The 22,133-nt window shown below is 42.3% G+C and overlaps 1 protein-coding gene across 16 annotated transcripts in view; it reads left to right on the plus strand.

Annotated features, from left to right (window-relative positions):
• Ebf1 (early B cell factor 1) overlaps nt 1-22,133 on the plus strand; it is a 389,997-nt gene that overhangs the window by 15,455 nt on the left and 352,409 nt on the right. For all 16 annotated transcript variants that reach the window (NM_001362575.1, NM_001362577.1, NM_001362579.1 and 13 more), the window contains one exon: nt 9,847-9,915. In NM_001362575.1, the coding sequence (NP_001349504.1) occupies nt 9,847-9,915 (69 nt within the window). The remainder of the gene's footprint in view (nt 1-9,846; nt 9,916-22,133) is intronic.

The following is a 22,133-nucleotide window of genomic DNA, read 5'->3' on the forward strand; positions in this document are numbered from 1 at the left end:
GCAGCCTTTTAACTTACACTCTTATTCCTTGTAAAATAACCCAGCATTTTGCTCTCAACATCTCCCAAGTAATTAGATAAAGCAGGGAGATGCCACACTTGACATCAGAGGAGAGTTCCTAATTGCTTTGTTAGCTGAGCAGCCTCTCTCTGGCACAATGTGTGTTTGGCTGGTGAATGTCACTGACCAGTCTACATGGGTCTTCAGCTGCCTTCTCAGCATGGGAAGCCCTTACCGGCCACTCATGGACTCTTGGGGCAAACAATCTTACAACTCTACAGGTGGAAAAAGACTCAAAAGTGTGTTGTGTTTTCCGAGTGACATCCCAAACATTAACATTTGTATCTATAAAAATTCTGCTTTTTTTCTTTTTAGAAATACTTCTGATTTATAGTTCTAAGATATATAAGCGCTTCACACATTTTCACTTCAGTGATTTATAAAACCTGTTAATTATTCTAAAAACCAGGTTGTTTTTTTTTTTCCTCCAGACTTAAGACAGTAGTGGAACACTCCTAAACAGGGTGGAATTTCTTCATCAGTAGAACGAGTTAGTTTTACCCTGTGTGTATGACCTGGATATAATCTGGCTGAGTGGCACCTTTTTAGAAGGAAAGGAGCAAGCCCCGGTTTAAAAAATGTAACCTAAGTAAATCGTAACCTCGTCTGTGTTACTGTTCCCCCAACCACAGCTCTATCATTTTAGCCTTCTACAATTAACACGCCATTAGACTGCCCTCTCCATGTAGAGCTGCGTGTGGCTGTAGCAGAACAGGAAACAGGAAGATGGATTTCAGGAACAGGCCAAGCACTAGCTATACATCATCGATTTGCATTTCGTATCTGCATATGTTTGGATTATGCTGGAGAGAATTCTATTCCTGAACTACTTAGAGATATATTATGCCTCTCATGCGCAGGGCCCCCCTCTATTAATGCAGTTTATATTTTCCTTGTTTTTAAAATTCATTGGTCCAAAGTGCTTTATTATGCTGGTTGGTGTGCTTTACTGCTCGCGTTCTCTCTATTTTTCAGAAACATAAAAATAGCAAAAAATAAAATTCTCAAGCCATGGAAGGCAAATGACGCTGTTTGTACCGAGTGGCTAAGAGGGAAAGCCATATTCCAAATGTCATCTTGCTAATGTTACAGATTACTGCTCTCTCCGGCTGCCTATAGATGTGGAAGGGGTACTGTTTGTTTACAGGCTACCATGACCCCATTACACAAACCTGTCATCTATTGTGTGGCTAACAGTCTTTTAAATTGCAAATCTGATGCTCTTTAGGGGGCTTTAGGAAAAAAAAATTCTCACTTTCCATACCATCCTATTTCTCTTGATTTCTTGCCTGTTGTAAGTGGAAGTTGGGATGTGCTGAATTTGCACCAGGGGTGCAAATGCAGCCTCAATTATAAGCATAAAATTAGAATCTGTTCACCATTAATCAGCCTGGCTAATTGCTATGCACCACCATTAGCCATATGGTGTGAAAGACAGCTTGCTCTCCCCAAGATAAAATTTCTTCATTGCAGACATGAAATAGTGAAGGCCCTGGATTTTAAAATAGCTTGTTTTAGATATTTAATTTCTAAACAACTTTCTGCAGTGCTTTCTGTCAAAGCTAACGGCACAATAAAACTTTGCGTTGATGTCACAAAAGCTGTATGTTTATAGTACACTGGCTATGATGAAGGAGACAGAATTTCGATCCACAAGAAAGGGCTTGGTGCGTTCTGTTCATTACAGGCAAATGGAAGGGAAAAGGAAACGATAAGCAAGGGACAGTCCTGTCTCAGGTGCTGTAAATTAAGAAGAAGGGGGAGGAGAAGGAGAGAGAGAGAAAAAAAACATTGTGTTTTGTGGAGAAGGTGACCCCATTGTGTGACATGGCTAAAGAAATTACCATCATTAGTTTATAATTGTTGACACTGAGAGAAAAACTCTCTTTGATTTGAAGATGCAGAGCACTTCTGCCTTTGGTGACTTAGAATATCACACCAGTCATTTATGGTTGTGAAGTTCTACAGATAATATGGCTCTATGAATCCTTTCATTTATTTTTTTAAGAGTGGGATTCTATAAGGGGTTTGCTTATATGAGTACCCTAACTTCTGTGTTTCAATGCAAATGAAAACTGGGGACTCAGCTTAGTAGGGGGACTTGATACCCAGCTCTCCAGCAGACTTCAGGCGGCAGGAGTTCTTCATTTCCAGTACCCAGGGAGATGGCAGGCCAGAGGCACCTATCTAAGGAAGGTGCTTGCTTGCTTGCTTGCTTGCTTGCTTGCTTGCTTTATTTATTTATTTAACATAAGTACACTGTAGCTGACTTCAGACGCACCAGAAGAGAGAGTCAGATCTCATTATGGATGGTTGTGAACCACCATGTGGTTGCTGGGATTTGAACTCATGACCTTTGGAAGAGCAGTTGTTGCTCTTAACCATTGAGCCATCTCTCTAACCCCCAGGTTCTTGCTTATTTTATTTTGCAAAAGAACCTTGAAACTCTCAAGGCTAGCCTGCTTATGTGATAGGGTGGGTTTTTGTGTTTTTTCCTTACTTGTTTGCAGGTTTAGTCTGATTGCCTCCACTCAGTTATGTGTGGCTTTCCCAGGGAAGCACCTCTGGCCATTGGCCCAAGTCATAACCCCTTATAAGTTGTCCAGGGTACCGGGTGCTTTTAACTCCATAGGACACCCTGCCTTTGCAATGACACCTACTCTCTGTTTTTATTCAGCCAAGCCCTTTAAAAGGCAGGAAGTGACTCAGTGGACTCCAGGCTTCAGCTGTCCCATTTGTGAAATGGGGTTTTAAATGTTATCTCCTAGGGTGGTAGTGAAGGTTAAACGCTATAGTCCCTATAAATTCTTACCTTGATGCTTGGCAGAGTCAGAATGGAAATACTGTTATGACTTGAAGCAGTATTAATAGAAGCAGTAGTAGAGAACTCATCTGTGCCTGGCCAAGTTTGGTACTTTTTGGCTCTAAGTAGCTGATGGTAAGAAAGCATTGAAGGGAGGTTTGGTGTCTATCAAACCTGGATGTACCTGGTTCCCTACAGTTGTGGTGATGATGTATCTTTATTGTTAGTACCTTCTATGTGCAAAGCCTTGTGGAATTTAGAGTAAGGAAATTTCATGCCATAGTGGGAAAGCTTGAAGATGGAAGCTTTGAGCAGCTAATGAGACGTCACTGGGCAAAGGGTTTGATGTGATGGTGGGTAAAGGACTCTGAGGATGGAGAGGAGGGAGGAAATATTTGTAGGTGAGTCATATCAGTGTGTGTGTGTGTGTGTGTGTGTGTGTGTGTGTGTGAGAGAGAGAGAGAGAGAGAGAGAGAGAGAGAGAGAGAGAGAGAGAGAGAGAGAGAGAAGATGGGAGAGGGATTTTAGAGGCCACCTAAAGAAGTGTTTGTGGTCTAAGCAGGGTTGCTCTGTGAAGGTTTACAGCAGAGCAGTCTTGTGGCCTGGAGCTGGCGAGAGGGACTTGGTGAAAGATAACCAGCTTCAAACTCTGCTTCTCAAAGGCAAGAACTGAGGCTCTGTGGAAGATGAGGTTGAGAATTCAGAATAAGAAGAGAGGACTCAATGATTCCATTCTTGAGAGGAATGCTCATATTGAATAAGAAGGTCACACTGTCGAATTAGAAAGAACTTTGAGTATATAGGGTTCCAAGAATGAAAGGAAGGGGGGCAGGTCAAGGTGGAGAAATCAACCACAGGAATTTTAGGGCCAATGAGACATGGATGGGCACAAAGAGAAAAAGCCCCAGGTCACTGGTGACTCACGAAGTAGAGTCATGTAGGCACCCTAAGTCTAATCTCAGGTTTTTTTGTTTTTTGTTTTTTGGTTTTTTTTTTGAGACAGGGTTTCTCTGTGTAGCCCTGGCTGTCCTGGAACTCACTCTGTAGACCAGGCTGGCCTCGAACTCAGAAATCTGCCTGCCTCTGCCTCCCAAGTGCTGGGATTAAAGGCCTGCGCCACCCCTGTCCGGCTTTAATCTCAGTTTTTATAGGCCCACATGGCATGAAGTACTGGCTACTCTTACAGTAAGAATATTGATTGGGAGAGAAATGAACTCTAGATAAAGGAAAGAAAACTACACAATGCTTACAAAGATGGAGCGAGTCAATCAGGAGAAAAGAGTGCCAGGTATTAACCCCAGCAGTACACAAGGCCATGAGTGCCCAGTCAAGGAGACAACAGGATTCAGCACTTGAAGGTTGAGTGTTCTGAAGACAGGCAACCTTAGGTGTGAGAGGATGGCAGAGGCCAGTGGAGTCTATGTAGCAGATTCCTTCAGAACTTATCTCCTTCACAGGTATTAACCAGAGTGCCCTGGTAATTTACATAGCTCATTCTGTAGCCACTTAGGATGAATAGGGCAGGAATCGTAATTTCTACTGGGATGCTCAGTTTAGCAGGGAGTGGTTGCACTTCTCTGTAATTCCTGCACCTGGGAGGCAGAGGCAGAGGCAGAGGCAGAGGCAGAGGCAGAGGCAGAGGCAGAGGCATCTCTGTAAGATTGAGCTAGCCTGTGTTGGATAGTGAGTTCTGACCCAATCAGAGCTATGTAACAAGACTTTTTTTCCTATATATTTTATTATTCATTCATTCATTCATTCATTCATTCATTCATTCATTCATTCAGTTTCTATCAAGATGGAAGTCCCCCTCCCTCTTTTCCTCCCAGTCCCACCCTCACAACCCCTTCCCTCCATTACCCACTCTCCTTCTCCTCAGTTCTTAATTGTTCCCACCCAAACGGCCCATGTCTCCAGTGGCAAGAGGCTCTACTTACAGTGCTTGAGATGAGGATCTGCAGACTCCAAGGCTAGGGAGCATTCAGATGTTTCCTGCTCTGATTTATGAGCTTGTGAGTCAGCTCGCTAGAAATCTGCCACCTGTGTTAGACGTTAAGCGAGGGACTCCTAAATCTGCCTTTCCCCTCAGTGTGCAGTGGAGATACATGGACCTGCTGGTGAAAAGGTTGCTGTTCAAGTCTCCAGTACACATAGCCCACACCAGGTGTGGGGGGACCTACTGCTGTGACTGGCCACATGGCTGTCCTGTCATTTGGGTTGCAGATTAAAAAGGGATGCAAAGCAGGCACCTGCCTGTTTTTTTTTTGGGGGGGGGGTGGATCTTGATCTTGGGCAAATCAAATCAGGGAAATCCAAGTCCTCTCAGTAGCTGCCTGCTGTAGGAAACATGTGCCGAGCCCATGCAGGCACAGATGGCAGGAGACTGAGAGATGCTATGTGAGTGGATGGGGGCTTCAGGCATGCCCACTCTGTTTGCTTTGACCAACATGGTTTCTTTTCCTGGTAAGTGCTTCAATGGTATCATTTATGGGGTTGCTTCAGTATAAGCCCTCTTCTGCCTAGACATTAGGGATTTTGTTCTTTCAGCTCGTCCCTTCCAGTTAATGCCTCCCATCTTGGATATAGCAGAGTTCAGTGCCCATCTCTCCTTGTTTAACTTTAGTGGACAGAAGTGAATCAGGTCTGACTGAGGTGGAAGAATTATCACAGTAGATAGTCATAGGTTTGAAGGGCAGCTCCAGTCATTCGTTTGTTTATTTTAGTCATTTTATTTTTATTATTTTTTATTCACTTTACATCCAGATGATCCCCCTCCCAGTCCTCCTTTAGCAGTCCCTCTCCCCCCTTTTCCTCTGAGAGGATAGAGTCCCCCCAGTATGCTCCCCCAATATCAAGTCCCTGCAGGGCTAGCTTTATCCTCTCCCACTGAGGCCAGACAAGGTAGCCTATTTAGGGGAATGTAGTCCACAGACAGGCAGCAGCTTTAGGGATAGCCCCCACTGCAGTTGTTGGGGGAATACCATGAAGAGTGAGCTACATGTCTGCTACATATGTAGAGGCCTAGGCCCTGTCCTTGTATGCTCTTTAGTTGGTGGTTTAGTCTCTGAGAGCCCCTAAGGATCCAGGTTAGTTGACTATTGTTCTTCCTGTGCAGTTCCCATCCCCTGCCTGAAGGACAGTTCTTTGCTCTGCTTGGCTCTGGGAAGCTACTGGTTAGTGGATCTCATCTCAGCTTTGAGACTGGAGTTTTGTTCCTAGGAACCCACGTGGTAGAAAGGAAGACTCAACTCTTGCAGGTTGTCCTCTGATCTCCACATGTACGCAGAGGTGTATGTGCACCTACACACAGAGATAAATAAATAAGCAAAGATGTAGAGAAAAGTGTAATAAAGCTATAAATAAATCGTCCTTCTGCCTGAGATCGGCTTTTATTTCTCTTAGTAGGGAAGTGTCCTTGAGACACAAAGCAGAACACCAGGAAGAACAGAAGTGAGGGTGCCCCTCCCTCTATCCACCGTCTCCTCTAGGCTTTTCTAGATTAATCTTTAATGTTCTTAGGAATTTATTCACAAGTCAACTTTTGAAATCCTACTTCTTTTAGTTGCCTTTGCTGGGGCTGGGGGGGGGCGGCGCTAAGAGTTTATGTATCTGTCTTTGTAAAAGTCAAGCATGAAGGATAGATAATAAAATTAGACAACGAATAAATGTGTAGTTGAATGTGGAAGTACGAAGAGACCAGGCAGAAGCTACAGAGCTTTGGGGTGGCCAAGCACTGAAGAACTTTGTTAAGCAGTGGAGATTTAAGTGAATTGTGGGAGTACACCAAACTTATGAACATTTCTCTCTCTCTTCTCTTCCTTCTCCTTCACTCACTCTTCCAGAAGTGGATTCATACTGTCCGTACCACTTTGTAACTTGATTTCTTAATTCATACTATAATGTAGACTTCTTCCATGAACTATGTCAACTGTAACCTTCATTCTTTTTAGTGTACAGAATTCCATGAATATAGGTGTACATACACACCTTTGCACTTCCAGCTACATCCCCACATGTATTGCATGTGCACACAAGTCTCTGCAATCTTTGTCAATTTTCACTGATAGGGGGAAAATACATGTTGGAAACTAATTAAGAGAGGAAGGATTTCCTTTGGCTCATTTTTCAAAGTGTTCAGTAGAAGGTCCCTGTCTGTTTCTGGGACTGTGGTGGAGAGAAGCTGATCATGGCTCATGGCAAGGTACCACCCTAAGCACATGCCTCAGAGACATACTTCCTCCAGTTAGCATCTCAAAAACACCTCTAGAAGCTCCAAAAATAGTGATCCAGCCTGAGACATAGACTTCCTAGGAGCCTGTGAGGGGCATTGCATGGCCACATCTTAACTTGCTCTATATCTCAGGGGGATGATATTGTAGGTATTGGTGTGTTTCAGGGAATGCCAACTATATGGTGTGGCAATGTGACCCAAAATACAGAAACCTGTTTAAGCTAGTTTTAACATTTTGTATATACCTTTCTTTCTGTGTGTAGTGACTTCTATCATTTCCTTTTTCTGTTTTCTTGACTGTGTCTATTTTATTTCCATTCTGTATTTTTCACATGCCTATGTCTGAGCACCTTGGGGTCACAGCAGATAGACCTAGTTTAATTTCTCTTACCATCAGGGCATCTGTGCTGTGGAGATGAGGACTATACATAAGCTGAAATACGTCTCTGAGGCCAAGAATGACATGTGGAGGAGGCGCTTTTGTGTGGGGGCTGGGATAGAGTACAGAATGCATGTCCAGAGAGTCAGCTTTACTATTTTTTTAATCTGTGTGTCTCCCCAGTTCAGCATATTTATTCATAAAGTTGTCCATTAACATTCACCCACTCATTCAATCATTTGTTCACTGAATCATTTAATCCTGAGTTCTGATAGTCTAGCTTAATTAAGCTTTATATATGCCATGGACAGTTTCTATGTTCATGGCACATACGAATTAGCAGAATGGGGATGTGGAATGGTGAAAATTCCCAACCAAAATGCCTGAAAACATACATAACAGGTTGAACTTCATTGTAGGAACTGTCTAAGAGAAAAACAGCCCAATTTAGACTAAGGGTGAAGTGTCAGGTAAGCCAGGGGAGCTACACTGACTTCTAAGAGGCAAGGGAAAGTGGCTGAAGAGGGAAGGGCAGGAAGAGCTGCCCATAAGAGGCTTGCCTGGACCTGAGGTCTGATGGAGCATGTCGTGTTGGAGGGATCACAACAGGCCCATGAGGGTTGAGCTTGGCAAGCTGGCAAGAAAGGGTGGCAGGTCAGTGGCCTGGCACTGTGCCATGCCATGGATTTATTCATAGTGCAGTGGGAAGCTGTTCAAAGGTCTTAGACAACGAAATGGCATGGTCCCCTGGACACTGCAAACAGATCAGGGAGATGGGACAGATCTATTAGATGGAGTCAAAGTGGAGACAGCAAGATCAAGGGGGAGGCTTTGTGGTACTCCCAGAAATAAATAAAAGTGGCTCTGTTGAAGATAGTGATGATGGGTAGGGAGAGAAGCCATAGACTCAAGGGATGGGCCCTTACCCATAGTTAGCATCAAGTAAGCTGGAGGAGTTCCCGAGGACATTTCACCCAGGAAGGACTGCAGTGAGGGTAGACCCACCAAGGGTCTCTCTCTCTCTCTCTCTCTGTGTGTGTGTGTGTGTGTGTGTGTGTGTGTGTGTGTGTGTGTGTGTGTGTGTGTGAGACATTAGAATGTATGTGTTAAGGCAGGAGAAAAGTATGTATTTTACTTACAGTATGGAGTGGAGTCCAGCTGCTGAGTAACCTTCCAGCCTTTCTCATTGATCAAGCATGGTTTTCCACAGTATAGTCCCGGGAGGAGAGCAGCCATGGGGCAAAATGTTACTTACAGTTGTACTTCAGATGCACAGTTTTTGGCTGAGGGTGGGTATTTTCTCAAATCATGACAGTTTCAGCTGGGGGTTATATATCTCAGGCAGAATCCCTAAGTTTAACCCCTAATACTGTAGCATTAAAGTGGGCGCACACCTATAATCACACCCAGCACTGAGGGGTTGGAGGGGGGAGGATCAGAATTTCAGGACTTATCCTTAGCTACATAGCAACCTTGAGGTCACTCTTGGATACATAAGACTCTGTCTTGAAAGAGAAAAAAATACATGATTTTTTATCCACCTTTTTGAAACACCTTGGGTTTCTTTTTTTTTTTTTTTAAACCTGGCAGTCTTAGGGTCATAACAAACTAGGATGTGTGTAATAGGACTTGATTTGGATGTTCTTCCTGTGTCCTAATGTTTATAGTCAGGGTTGTGCTAGCCAGTGGATCCATTGTCCCTAATTCTTTCAGGTGCTGGCCACCAAAGCCAGGGGACTGAGAACAGACTCTTCACTTTTTCTGTTCACCTTCTCCATTCTTTGCATTATTGTGGATTGTTATCTTTAATCTCAAGACAACGTTCAAAAGCAAACAAAACAGTCACTGTGCTGGGATTTTTCATAGTCCCAGGGTTGTGGTTGAAGGAAGTGCCACCCATCAAAAAGAGAATAAAAAAAAAAAAGAATCCATTTAATACAGAATGACTGGGGAGGGGATCACTCATCGGTATCATTGACGCCTTCCACACAATTAGTGTGCTCTTGAGGGAAGAATGTTTGATCCACCCACGACCCTGAATATTCTCATTGGCTAGATGTAAGAAGACGGTGCTTCACATTGAACTCTGCCAATACTTGTAGTGAAGGAGAGACCCCATCTTAGATTGTATGCCTGCTTCTGGGAGGGCCCCTCTCCCTCTCCTGTCCTCTGAACAGGGGGAGGTTAAGCCTGGCCATTAACCCCTAAGTGACCCAAATAGAGTTTTCTGTCCCTAGGATCCGTTGATTGCCAGGTATGGCTTTGTGGTAATTCTAGCATTTGCAACCTAGCAATCCGAACCTTCTGTCTGCTTCAATGATGATTTTACATTGTAATGGTTGGTGCTAAATCCTTTCTGCTCTTTCTCCATAGCCGCTGTTGTGACAAGAAAAGCTGTGGCAACCGAAATGAGACTCCCTCAGATCCAGTGATAATTGACAGGTAGGGACCACTCTTCTTTCACTGGCGTCTTAGTCCTCATTATAATGAAACACCTGCTTTGTGTCGCTCACAGGCGAGCGTTGGGGACGCATGGGGCTGAAGTTTGCCTGTTGGTCCTGACTTACACTGCGCCGCCGAGAGATTGTGATTTTGGGGAAAGCCATATGGAATGTCCTTTGGAGGCCCTTTTCTCGGATGGCTCTGGTTTTGTGTCGGACGAGTGCCCATAAAGTAATATATATGCGTGCGTTCACTCCTCACTCTCTGTGGCTCAGTCCTCATGCCGTACCAGGAAGCTTCAGAAATAAAATAATAATAGTTAGTGATTTATGAAATGCGGTTGGGTGCTTATAAATATTTAACTTTTATTTGAAAAATGTTTGAATCATTATCACTTTTAGCTACAGTAATTCTGTTGGACGTAATCCATCTACATTTTAAGGTTTTATTTATGCATAAAAGCAGTTTAAAGAGATCTGTGAACGACGATTTTCCTACTGTTATTTCCGGGCTTGATTGCAGCTCCCACAGTACTGTAAGTTGATTAATTTATCCTGCTTGTCTTAATTATTGTGTTTTTAAACAGATCCATATTACTAATCTTACATGACCGAGTAAATCACTGTAGAGCAATACATCTGTTTCAGTCTGCCAGGGCAGTTTTGAGTTGGTGTGCACATATTATGCAGTGGCATCCCAAATATTCATTTTACATTTTAATTATTGAAATTCATTGTATGGAAACATGTATGATAAACCACTCGTTACATAGCATTACTCATTGGAAGTTAAATGGCCTGGAAGCTTTATAGAGACTGTCAGTTGTCAGCTAGGAAAAGAACTAGCGTCATCTACTCACTGGGGCTGTGTGTGTGTGTGTGTGTGTGTGTGTGTGTGTATGAGTCTTCATTCAAATAAGGCAGATTCCTTCATTGAGGAAATCTGCAACCAAATGAGCGTCCCTTTCTGAGCTTTGGCAATGCTGTCTTAGGCAGCAGCAAGACAAAGATGTGACGGGAGCAATCTGTCAAATTCTTTATGTTTTTAACTTTTGGTTTATCCCTTTTCAGATAAAGAAACCAAGGCTTCTAGTTTGTTCATCTTAGTTTCTATCAAAATAGTGTTGGTTATGCCCTCTTCAAGTTCTTAGCTCAACATTTATCTCCAAGTAGCCTTGCCAAAGTTTTCACTTTATTCCAGTCAGAATATTCATGAAAGAAGTCATGAAAATATATGTATATATTTGATGTGGCAATAATGTCTTGATCCCAAGTTAAAAGTGGCAAAAGTTCGACGTACAGTGATGTTGTCTGGTATCCACTGTGAGGATGGTGTGCTCATCTGTGAGAGCAGAAATGGCATTCATACATTGTATTTTCTGCTACGTTGCTGTCATTTGTGTATGCCTTTCAGAACACGGCTTTCTTTTTGAAGCCAGTATTTCTTACTCTTGCATTAAAAAGTAAACATCTCATCAAAGAGCCAGCCTGAACACCCCCCAAACTTTGAACTCATGAGGAGTCTGTGGTGTCTAATCGTCTTTTTCGATTTACGTGATGACAAGGGCCTACTGTGTCACCTGCCATGAAAACAACTTTTGCTTGTGAATGGGTTAAGCTTTAAAGTTCTTCATTGGGTTTTAAGCTGCGACTCTGATGCAGGAGGCTGATAGGACTGTGGTTTGAATAACATCTGATTTTGACCTGTTCCTGTGGGTTGCGATGGCAGGAGAAACTTGACTCAGCAGCGCTGTAATTAGCCCGCCCCATGTTTTTGAAACAGGATTGTGTTACCTGGATTGCATTAGTGTGGCTTCTATTGTCGCCCGCCTTGCATCTGTCCCAGTAGGGTACTTAAAACCGTTTTCTTGGCTGGGGGAGTTCAAACAATTTAGGCAAAAATAAGTCTGCACTTTATGCTGTTGGTGGTTTTGGAGATATTATTCATGACATCTATATGACAGCTATACTTTTCATCCCCCCCGACCCCCACCCCTGTTTTGGTTAGACAAAGTAAAAGCCCTATACAGCTAATTTTATTTCTTTAAGGAAAGAACACTTTAAAAATGGCTGAGACATCCTGGATGTGTTTAAGTCCCAATATACATTGATTTGATGGTGTTTGCCATTCTCTGGCAACGAGACCAGTTGATTGGTAGACAACGAGACCAGTTGATAGGCAGAGCTCCCAGTCGGCCATTTTTATTGGTATGTGAGTTCTCAAAGTTATTTGCCTCTTCATTTTGCCAAAGATTAAAAAAAAAAAACCATCCACTTTTGTCCCTGCCTATATGTGAAGTTTCCCCTTCTGAAAGCAAGGCATGAAACATGCTAGAATGTCGGCACGGAAAGACTCCAAAATTGCTGTAAAGGGATGGGGGGATATGATGGTAACAGTGTTTGGATTTCAGTTTCCAATTTCATTCTGTGTTGCTGATTGTATGATATCTGTTATGTGCTTAGGGGTTGATTTGCTTTCAGATTTATGGATACGAGTGTCTGAGCCTGTGGTACCCAGTAGCAACAGTCAGGTTTTTCTTTTCTTTTTCTTTCTTTCTTTTCTTTTTCTTTCTTTCTTTTCTTTTTAAATAATATGCATACTGTATGCAACCTAAGGCAGAGGTATGGGCTGTGGTTAGGAGTTACCATAGCTTTAACACACAGCCACCTCTTTTCAAAAACTAGTAAGTTTGAGTTCCCTCCGCTTGACCTTCAGAATTTAGAAGAACCCTGCTATTTTTTTTATCAGTCAAAAGACTTTTTAGCAGTGATTATTCAGGAAAGCTATTTATAGTGTAGATGGAAGAGGCTTTCTGGTCACAGAGAAGTGGTGCAGGGCCAGGCATTTCTGTGTTAAAACTTGTCTACGTTATTTGTTGCCAGTGATTTGAAGACCTCCATTTGGCAAATTGTGTGTGTGTGTGTGTGTGTGTGTGTGTGTGTGTATGTGTGTGTGAGCGTGTGTAATGAAATTAACAAAACCAGCAGTAAGACAGACAAGTTTCTATTTCCTTCCAGTGGCATGCAACAAAGTAAGAAAATATGACCCAAATTACTTTTTTTTCAGTCATGACAATTTGTCAAAATGCTTATTGGAAAATTGCTGTGTGGTGTAGAAGGGGGCATCTGGAGGCGACTGTTAGGTTACATTTCTGTTCAATGCCAAATAGCTTGATTAAGAATCATAAAACCCCAGCCTGTGCCCAATGATCCAGGTATTTGGGCTGTGCAGACATGGGAAAAGTCAAATGTGTTATGTTCAATAGCTGATGAACAGGAACTAACAACAGCAAATTTCATTATCTTTGAGATAAAGGGCTATGTGAGGTAATTATTGTTAAAGTAAAAAAGCAAAAAAATGACTTCCAGTTATTGAATTAAGGTGGGGATTGATTTAACATTCACGCACGAACTCAGATTTGAATTTAAAAGGTTTGCAATAAAACTCCTGTTTGGAAATTGAATACATTGTAGTTTTATTACTACAGTGGATATCCCTGTGTCCTAACCTTCTCCCTTGGAGTTATCTTAGTTCAATAAATAAAACCTCATTAGACTATTCCCATTTCAACGAGTTTATTAAATTTTGCAGGAGTAATTAGCATAAGCTGTGCTAATTTTTCTGGAAGACTAATGAGGGAGGTTCTTAATTAGGTTTACTTTGTAGGAATCAGAAGAGAGGATAAAAGAGGACAAAAGTCACATAGGGTCCTCTGAATTGGGAACCCACTTTCTCAGAATCCACACAACAACTTCTGTTTATCTATGGAAGCTTCATTATGTGCCCTTTAACTGTACAGATTGAAAGTAAAGACTTTTATTCTGTATTTAGTTTGAATTAGAACCCTTCCTTAGCTAAGAGAAAAATTATTTTCCTAGACTGTCTTGGAGTGGTGAGATGGATGAATACAGATGGCCTTACAAAAACATCTCTTTCTTCAAATTTTACCATAGAGTTCCTTTCACATGGAGTGCTGATGCTTCTGGCTAGACTACCTAGGGACAGTGTGTCAGTTAAAATCCAGTCCTTTCGGGAATATGGATAATATGGTTTAAATAACCTGCAAATCTTGAGTCCCCCAGAGCTAGTATTTAAAACTGAGACTTTTTTTTTAAAGGCCCATCAGCACACATACTATTCTAAATGACTTGCGTTTACTGGTTGCCACAGTCTTACCTTGTCTGTCTTTCCCACTTGGAAGAATCTTGGCTTCCATGCTTAGAGCTAAGAGAGACAGACCACAGCGACATGAAGAGGATATATGACTTTTGGGATACAAAATCCCAGCCTGTTTGGAATTGTTCGTGCCACACTTATCCAAAGCTCTCCTAAAAAGAAGAAAAATGTAGTATTCTTCTACATCTAGGTCATTTAGGTAATATCAACTGGCTTCGCAATGATTATAATGTAAAATGGAATAGTCAGCCAGGAAATAGGTAGAATGTTCATTTTATCTGCCATAGGTCACTCAAATAGAAGATCTTGGCCATGTTCAGATAGAAATTTTTATTGAAGGTCTATGTTTTAATCTGAGAGGTCAGGGTGCTGAGGTCAGACTTGTAGGAGAGCATTGTTAGGTCACCATCAAGTTAGCTTCTTGAATAAGTTGTGAACATCAGCCTGACTGGGAAAGGACAGTGACATGTAGACTCAGGTCACTTGTAGGCAGTGTTTACCATTGGACATGTGTGAGAGAATTTATTCCCTTGAATTTCTGAAGTCATATGGGATCTTCTAGCAAATACCCCCGATCTGTCTTATCATTTATGGTAAATCCTCAAATCCATGCAAAATGCTGTCTGTCTCTGTCTAATAACAATGAAGTCCTTCACTTAGATCATTTCTCAACCCGCGGGTCTCGATTCCATTGGTGGGGAGTCTGGTGCCCCTTTCACAAGGGTTGCGTAAGACCATCAGAAAACACAGATATTTACATTATGCTTCACAACAATAGCCAAATTACAGTAGTAATTTTATTGAAGTAGCAATGACGTAATTTTATGGTTGGGGGTCACCACAACACAAGGAACTAAAGGGTTGCAGCATTAGGAAGGTTGAGAACCAATGCCTTGGGTGAACATGAAGATATGCTCCCAAATGAGACGCTTAGCCAGGTTCATGGCTTCAGTTTACTGCTCTTTCAAGCCGTATCTTCCTCTTCATTCTGTCATTTGGAAGGGCCAACGAGTGAGCAGAGAATTTCAGCACAGCATGCAAGCTGCTGCGTAGGTCACCAAGAACCAGAGGTGCAAATGCATTTCTCGGAGTTCTGAGAAACCTTCCATGCCACTCAATTCCGTAACTCTTGACTGTTCAGTTAAAACTGAAGGAAGAGGACTTCATTCTCCAAAGCTGCCCTAGGCAGGATAATTGCTGTCCTTCTGGCTGCTCTGAGAGGCTTAGACCTTTTCACAGTGGAGAGTCAGCATGGGTACGGAGCATGAATTTACAGTTGTTCTCTAGCCCTAGTGCATTTAAAGATTTGTTTTCTCAGTGGGAATTCACATGTGATTATTAGCAGTGAGACTTATGTGAGCAAATATCATTCTCAATTTTACATTTGTCAGATGGTAGCATTCTGAGGATGAGCTGAGCCCTGAACACTTGGGCATGGTTTGCTACTGTGATAAAAAAAAAATCACTAATACAATAAGCTAATAGCAGTCTAGATTCCATTTACTACCAGCTATTCTCAAATACACAACCAGGATACATTAAAATGCATCTCAAATATGCTGACAGTAGATCATAATGCAAAGTACTTTTACAGGTGTTACGCTATAGTAGACACTGTCTAATAAGCAACAGTGGTTTTCCTGTAAAGGAAACCATGGCACAACTTCCAAGAAATGTGTTCAGCAGAGCTTCAGGGCATCGACAAGTGTGTGTGTGTGTGTGTGTGTGTGTGTGTGTACGCGCGCAACACACTTTTATCTTTGCATTTCATGTCATCATTAAGTTTGTTTCTGTAACCGTTTGGGACAATGCAGGAAAGCTCTGCAGTCTCATGTGGTCTCATGTAGTGTTGTAGCAGTTACTGGGCAATGATAGTTCATGAGTATAATAAACATGTTCTTACTTTCCAATAGGTTGCTTTGAGTTGAAAACAAGCAAAGCAAAGCCCCTGTAAGGATGGCTTCATGGGTAGAAATTCTCATTCCATGCTACTACCAGCACGTGGCTAAACTCTCTAATTAAAAAAAAAAATCTGGCCAGATATAAATACCCCACCCCACCCCCCAAAAAAGAAAACCCACTTAGACGTTCCAGACTAAAGAGACGGTATTTTGATCATTTTAATTTGCATGAGATGTTATCTAAAATAGACTACCAATTCTTTCTTCCCTTTCCCTCCTCCAGCCTCCCCACCTCCCCTATCCATCTCTTTATAAGCCATGTAACCATACACTGTTCAGGACAGTATAAAAGTGACTCCTATTGCAACCAACGAAATATGGTGAACAGTGCAGGTTTGTCTCTGGTTGCGAGCTGTCTTTCCAAGTGTGGGTAGATGATGATAAATCTCCCTTGCAAACTATTTCTCCAGTTACAAGCTTTTGTCCAGAAGCAAATGAGGGTTTTAATGTTACAGTACTTGTTATAATAGAATTTTAATTGCCTTAATTCTGGTAAAGTATAAAGGAGAGAAAGGGAGAGAAAGACACACACACACACACACACACACACATACACACACACACACAGAGAGAGAGAGAGAGAGAGAGAGAGAGAGAGAGAGAGAGAGAGAGAGAGAGAGAGAATTCTTCATGGAAAGGGAAACCTTCAAACAAAACAACAGAAAGCCCAATTACATTTTCATTTGAGGGGGTCACTTGTGCAAAAAGATTTAGTTTATGCAATTGATTAGGTGGAAACAAGCCTTTTCATTCCATCATTCCATCTTTCTCAGCTGGACCTCACCATCAGCAGGGACACGGTGATATTTAGTGTTTTGGTAGCTTGTATTTTTAAGGGTAAAATGCCCAGTTCCAATCGCGAGCATGCCCTCCTTTCAAATCCACTTGTAACAACTTCACTAGACTGGCTGGCAAATTAGCTAGCTCGATCCCACACAATAACCTCCAGAATGGTCCTCAATAACTACAGCATCCCACTAACTGTTTGAAGCACAATAGTTTCATAACATAACAAAAAAAGAACCATAATGGTGTTAGGCAACACATCTTTAACAAGATATTGTCTGTGCTTTTGCCGTGTGCTACGGGAGCTGCCTCTCACTCGGTGAGCTTTTGATTCCTCTCAATAAGATTATTTCAAATACTCTAATCCGGAATCATTGACATGAATACAAAGGCATAGTGACATCTAAGATGCCTCTTAGCCTTGCGTTGGCTCTTGTTCCCATGCCTTTTCTTCCCTTTTTACCTGACTAAAAGCTTATGGACACTTGGGCTCTGTCTCTCAGGAGCAGCCTGGGGGGTTCCTCATGAAATATAAAGAAGGAAAAAGACTGACAGGGGCTGGATAAGCTACGGAGTGAAGAGCTATAGATTAAAAGTGAGTGCCAGTAGGTAAACCCTCCTCTGCACACTCAAGCCTTCTCTCCTGTTTTCTTTAACGCTTTAAGTGCCAGGGGAAGGGGAAGAGAGAAGAGAATTAAATGAAGTGTGTGGCAGCTGGCCTTTAAATTGGAACATGATCACTGCATCTATTGTACGGGACGTGGATAAGATTGTTAAATTTTCATCCAGACATGTGATGACGGTGGTTTTGGGAAAAAGTAAAGCCCTTGTAATCAATATCAAGTTTTTTTTTTCTTTTAAGCCATTCTCTGTTCAGCTGACCAAACATTGATTCTTTGTGTAGAGATGGGTATTGTGTGAGCGAGAAGCACTCCTCTGTAGGGAGTAGACATGGGGGTGTGGGGTTCATGATGCTATGATGCTATGTGGTCAGGGAGGAAGTCTTTCTTGTAGCCCAGGAGTTGAAGGTCATCAAAGTAGAGTGATGAAATGGATTAAACTATGGCATCGGTTTTTATGACTTCATAGGATAGTCATAGGCCCTGCTGGATCTGTGAATACTTATGTGGGGTAGAGGGCCCATGTAGACACTGGAGACTTACCAAAGAAGTGTTAGTCCTGTAGACACCTTTTCTCGACCTTTCCTGAGCAGTTATGATTAACCAAAGCTCTCTCTCTTCTCCAATGGTGGATCTGACAACTACTTTGCTGTCAACTTATTATTGTTCAATACTTAAGTACTGAGGGCTTTCTCACTTTAAAAACCACGTTTCTTATTTATTAATATTTTGGTCTGTTAGTAATGTCGCAACATAATTAAAAAATAGTTTTAATAGACTCTTAACTGATGTGTTCCGCCCCCCCCCCCAATGGACAGTTAGTTTGAAGAACTCTAGATTGCCATTAGGTTTGATGACACACACATGCACAGGCCTACACACACAGAGACACAGACACACAGAGACACAGACACACAGAGACACAGACACACACACACACAGAGATACACACACACAGACACACATACACCTCAAAGACAAAAAAAAAAAAAAAAAGAAGAAGAAGGCAGCAGAAAGTGAGCATCCTATTTAACTATCAGAAAGTTCTCTGGAAAAGGAAGTTGGTCAAATACTCACTCAATGATCTTTGAAAGCATTACCAACAGTTTAGGAAACCTTCTGGTGTTTTCTTAAAGCTAGATTCTAATCTCTGCTGCATGCTGTACGTCACAGACTAACTTCAAACAGCTTGATTGCTTTTTCATGTGTTTCCAGGTAAGGGTTTGAGACATCTGTATGTTCTCATAGAGACCAACCTATGAGCATACTACAACAAAGTAAACGAAATCCTTGGTCACTGTAAATTTAATTGCTGCGTCCCACCCATAGCTACAGCATAATGCTTACCAATCTGAACGCTGTAAGGTGTGCTGCTTCGGTTCTCAGCTTCAGTTTTGGCCTCACCATCCATCATTACCCAGTGAGGCGGTTTCCAGTACCTCCCAGCGTGAGGTATTTTTATTTCAATTTTCTTCGTACCCACACTTCATTCCCTCACGTATTTCTCTAAACACAGTCACCTAGCCAGTTTCCTAGTTACTGTCACACTAGCTTGTGGGGTTGGAAATGAAAGTAATACCCCAGAGAGAAATCTAATGAACGTGCAGTGCAATGGCAAAGACAAAGTCTTTGAAGCCACCTTGCAGACAGGTCAAATTCTTCATGGCTACTTAGTATCTTTTGCCTCAAGGACCTCAGTGCTCCAATCTTCAAAATGGGAACATTCATCTTCATTGTGGATTACCGCTGGAAGCCTCACTACTTTCCTGGTATTGCACAATGGATGTAGAGTGTGTGTCTGACATGTGCAAATGTTCTGAGTTCAGTCCTCTCTCTCTCTCTCTCTCACCCACCCACACCCACCCACCCACACACCACACATATGCACATATGATTATGTTTTTTTTTATTACAAAAATATAACATAACAAACACTTGGGTTGGGACTTCCCACAGTCTTAAAATCAGATTTTGAAAACTGAGCCTAATATATTTTAAGTCACATATCCCTAATGTAAGAAGCACCATGCTTTTTTTTTTCCCCTCACAAGATGAGCTACCTTGCTAAGCTAATCATGGCAGCTGTGCCTTCTTAGACAAGAACCCACTTATTGCTTTTTCCTTCCATAGCTATTTATTGGGCTTCTACTGTTTGCCGCATACTGTGTTCAGGATTGTCCAGAAAAACTGCAAAGAGAGACATAGATTCAAAGTAAATGCCTTTTAAACCAACAAGGCTCCTGGAATCCGGGCTCTTTTTCAGTGTCTCAGACTGTTGAGGAGTGCTATGTTGAAATACTAAGTAAATATTATTGATTTCCCTTTGTTCTTTGAGACAATGTCTCTTATAGCCTAGGCTGGCCTCGAACTTGTGACTCTTCAGCTTTTCTCCCAAGTGTTGGGGTTATAGGCACATGCTGCTGTACCCAACTATATTGACTTTAAAAAAAGAAAAAGAAGAACACAATATAAGATTAGAACTAAGCTGCGCAAGAAAGATCCCTTCAGGCTGAACTCAACCCATCCCCAATGGTACTGAACTTGGGAAAACTCTATGGTTTTCTTATACTCCTCTGACGTAGTCCACAATTTGGTTAAGACTATAGGCTAAATCAGACTGAATCTCAGCGCAGCTAGCAGCACAGGACACTAGGCAGTTCAATTGTCCCAAGCCCTATATTTTAAGATGTATCAGCACAGTTCTTGGCACATAACACCTAGAATGATGTTTCAAATACAAGCTGGAATGAAGAGACTGCTAAGACTCTTTGCTATGGAATTCGAACCCCAGCGTTTAGTGGTAGTGCCGAACACAACGTAGGGCAGATATACCTCAGTTCTGTTAACGATGACAGCATGCTTAAAGGTCCCCAGCCATAGCTCAGTACCTGGCTCACGTTCAGTAGAAGCCTAGTGTATGATTTTGTGAAATGAAAGGGACTGAGAAGCAGTGTTGTTGAGTGTGATGGTCTCAGCTCTGCCTGAGGACAGGCCTGTTGCAACCACACACTCTAAAGCAAGGTGGTCGTGCCATTAAAGAATGACAAGAAACAGAAAGTGCAGGATAAAATATTAAATTTGTTTCGGTAAAAAAATGTTAATCTTCACACTATTACCATGCAAATCTCCTCGTTGCCTAACTGTTTAATTGATCAAGTAAATCACAGAGCAGACACATAAGTGAGAACTCCCGCTGCTGATGCTCTCACAGAGCACGTTGTAAGGAGTGTACTCTGTGAAGCACTTTGTCTATTGCACACACTAACTTGTATGAAAGGCAATAATGCATGTATGCTTTAGATAGTGTTTGTGGGTGTATACGTGGAAGGTTTCTTATAAAGGCAAGTTACCTATGTCCCAGTACTATCAAATGTGAAATCAGTATTACAGTTGCCTGTGTTTAAGCATACTAACACGGCACTGTTGTGATGGAAGGGTTAATAAATTCTTCCTTGTTCTCTCCTTCTCTACCCCACCCACAAGTTCCTCCTGTCCTCCATCCCAATCCTATCATGTGCCTGGTTGACGCTGAAAGAAGGGCTTGAAGTTGCCCATGGGGCATCCCTTTTCTCAGCCTCCTCTGAGGTCTCCTGGGCAGATGGGCACTTGCCTTCTCTTCTTGGGACTCAAAACCCAGTCAGGTACACCAGGTTCAGCAGCATAGCTTCTCTGTCTGACCCGAGGGCTGGTGAGGAGGGAGACAGAGCTATCTCACATCTAATAGGATGCATCTCTGTGGCTGTAGGGGCCGCCTACAGCAGGAAGTTCTCCCTTATTTCCATGATAAGTTGTCATTCATGAGAGCAATGTGCTGAACTAATCAGGTTAATTGAGAGGCCCGGAATCCTCATTGAGCCTATCTCCCCTTCCTGTTAAAGGCAGCGAGCACAGACGGAGGCTTACAGGATCCTTGCTTTCCCGATGGCTTGTAAGATCTGTAGGCAGGCAGAGAATGGAGGCACACTGCTCAATGCCTTTAGAGCTCTGTGAACATAGATTCTTTTTGTGGGACAGCAGAACCTTAAAGAAATAGCAACCCCTTTGAAGATGGAGAGATCGAGTCAATTCAAGTCTCTGATACTGCTTTTGTTTGTTAACATTTAATCTCATCATTTCAGAGAAGCCAAGAAAGACTGACGGGGGGGGGGGGGGGCTCCATTCAGGAGAGGCTCCATAGATATTTTATTTAAGATCGAAACTTAAAACAAAACAAACACCCCACAAAACATCTGACTGTGGTGTGCCATTAGTTTGTCATTTACATGTAGCATCTGTAGTTCTTTGGGTATCCGAGATGGACACTGGAGGCTGAGACCTGTATTGATGGCTTCCTGGGCCTCCCCAGGAAGTAGCAGAGTAGAGGGAGACATGAGCTGCTTCAGTGAGCTCCCCTTGGGGTGGATGTCCCCTCTCTTCTCTCACAAGGGCTAGTCCTATAAAGACTATAATGGACTGTTCTGCTCCTTACCTCCTTCCACCCCTTCACTTTTTTTACTTTAATTTATTTTATTCTTGGAAGTTCCAGGAATGACTTTAATTATCTCCACAATCAAATTCTCATTGCTGCCTCTGTGCAAGTGTGTAGCCATAGATCGCTGGGATTATTTTCTTTAGCACTTGGGGATAGAGAAGCCGGTTGTTTCCAAATGAGAAACAGCTGGCCCTACAGAGCACT

This window comes from Mus musculus, chromosome 11 (genome assembly GCF_000001635.26).
Source record: "Mus musculus strain C57BL/6J chromosome 11, GRCm38.p6 C57BL/6J".
Taxonomy (NCBI): Eukaryota; Metazoa; Chordata; class Mammalia; order Rodentia; family Muridae; genus Mus; species Mus musculus.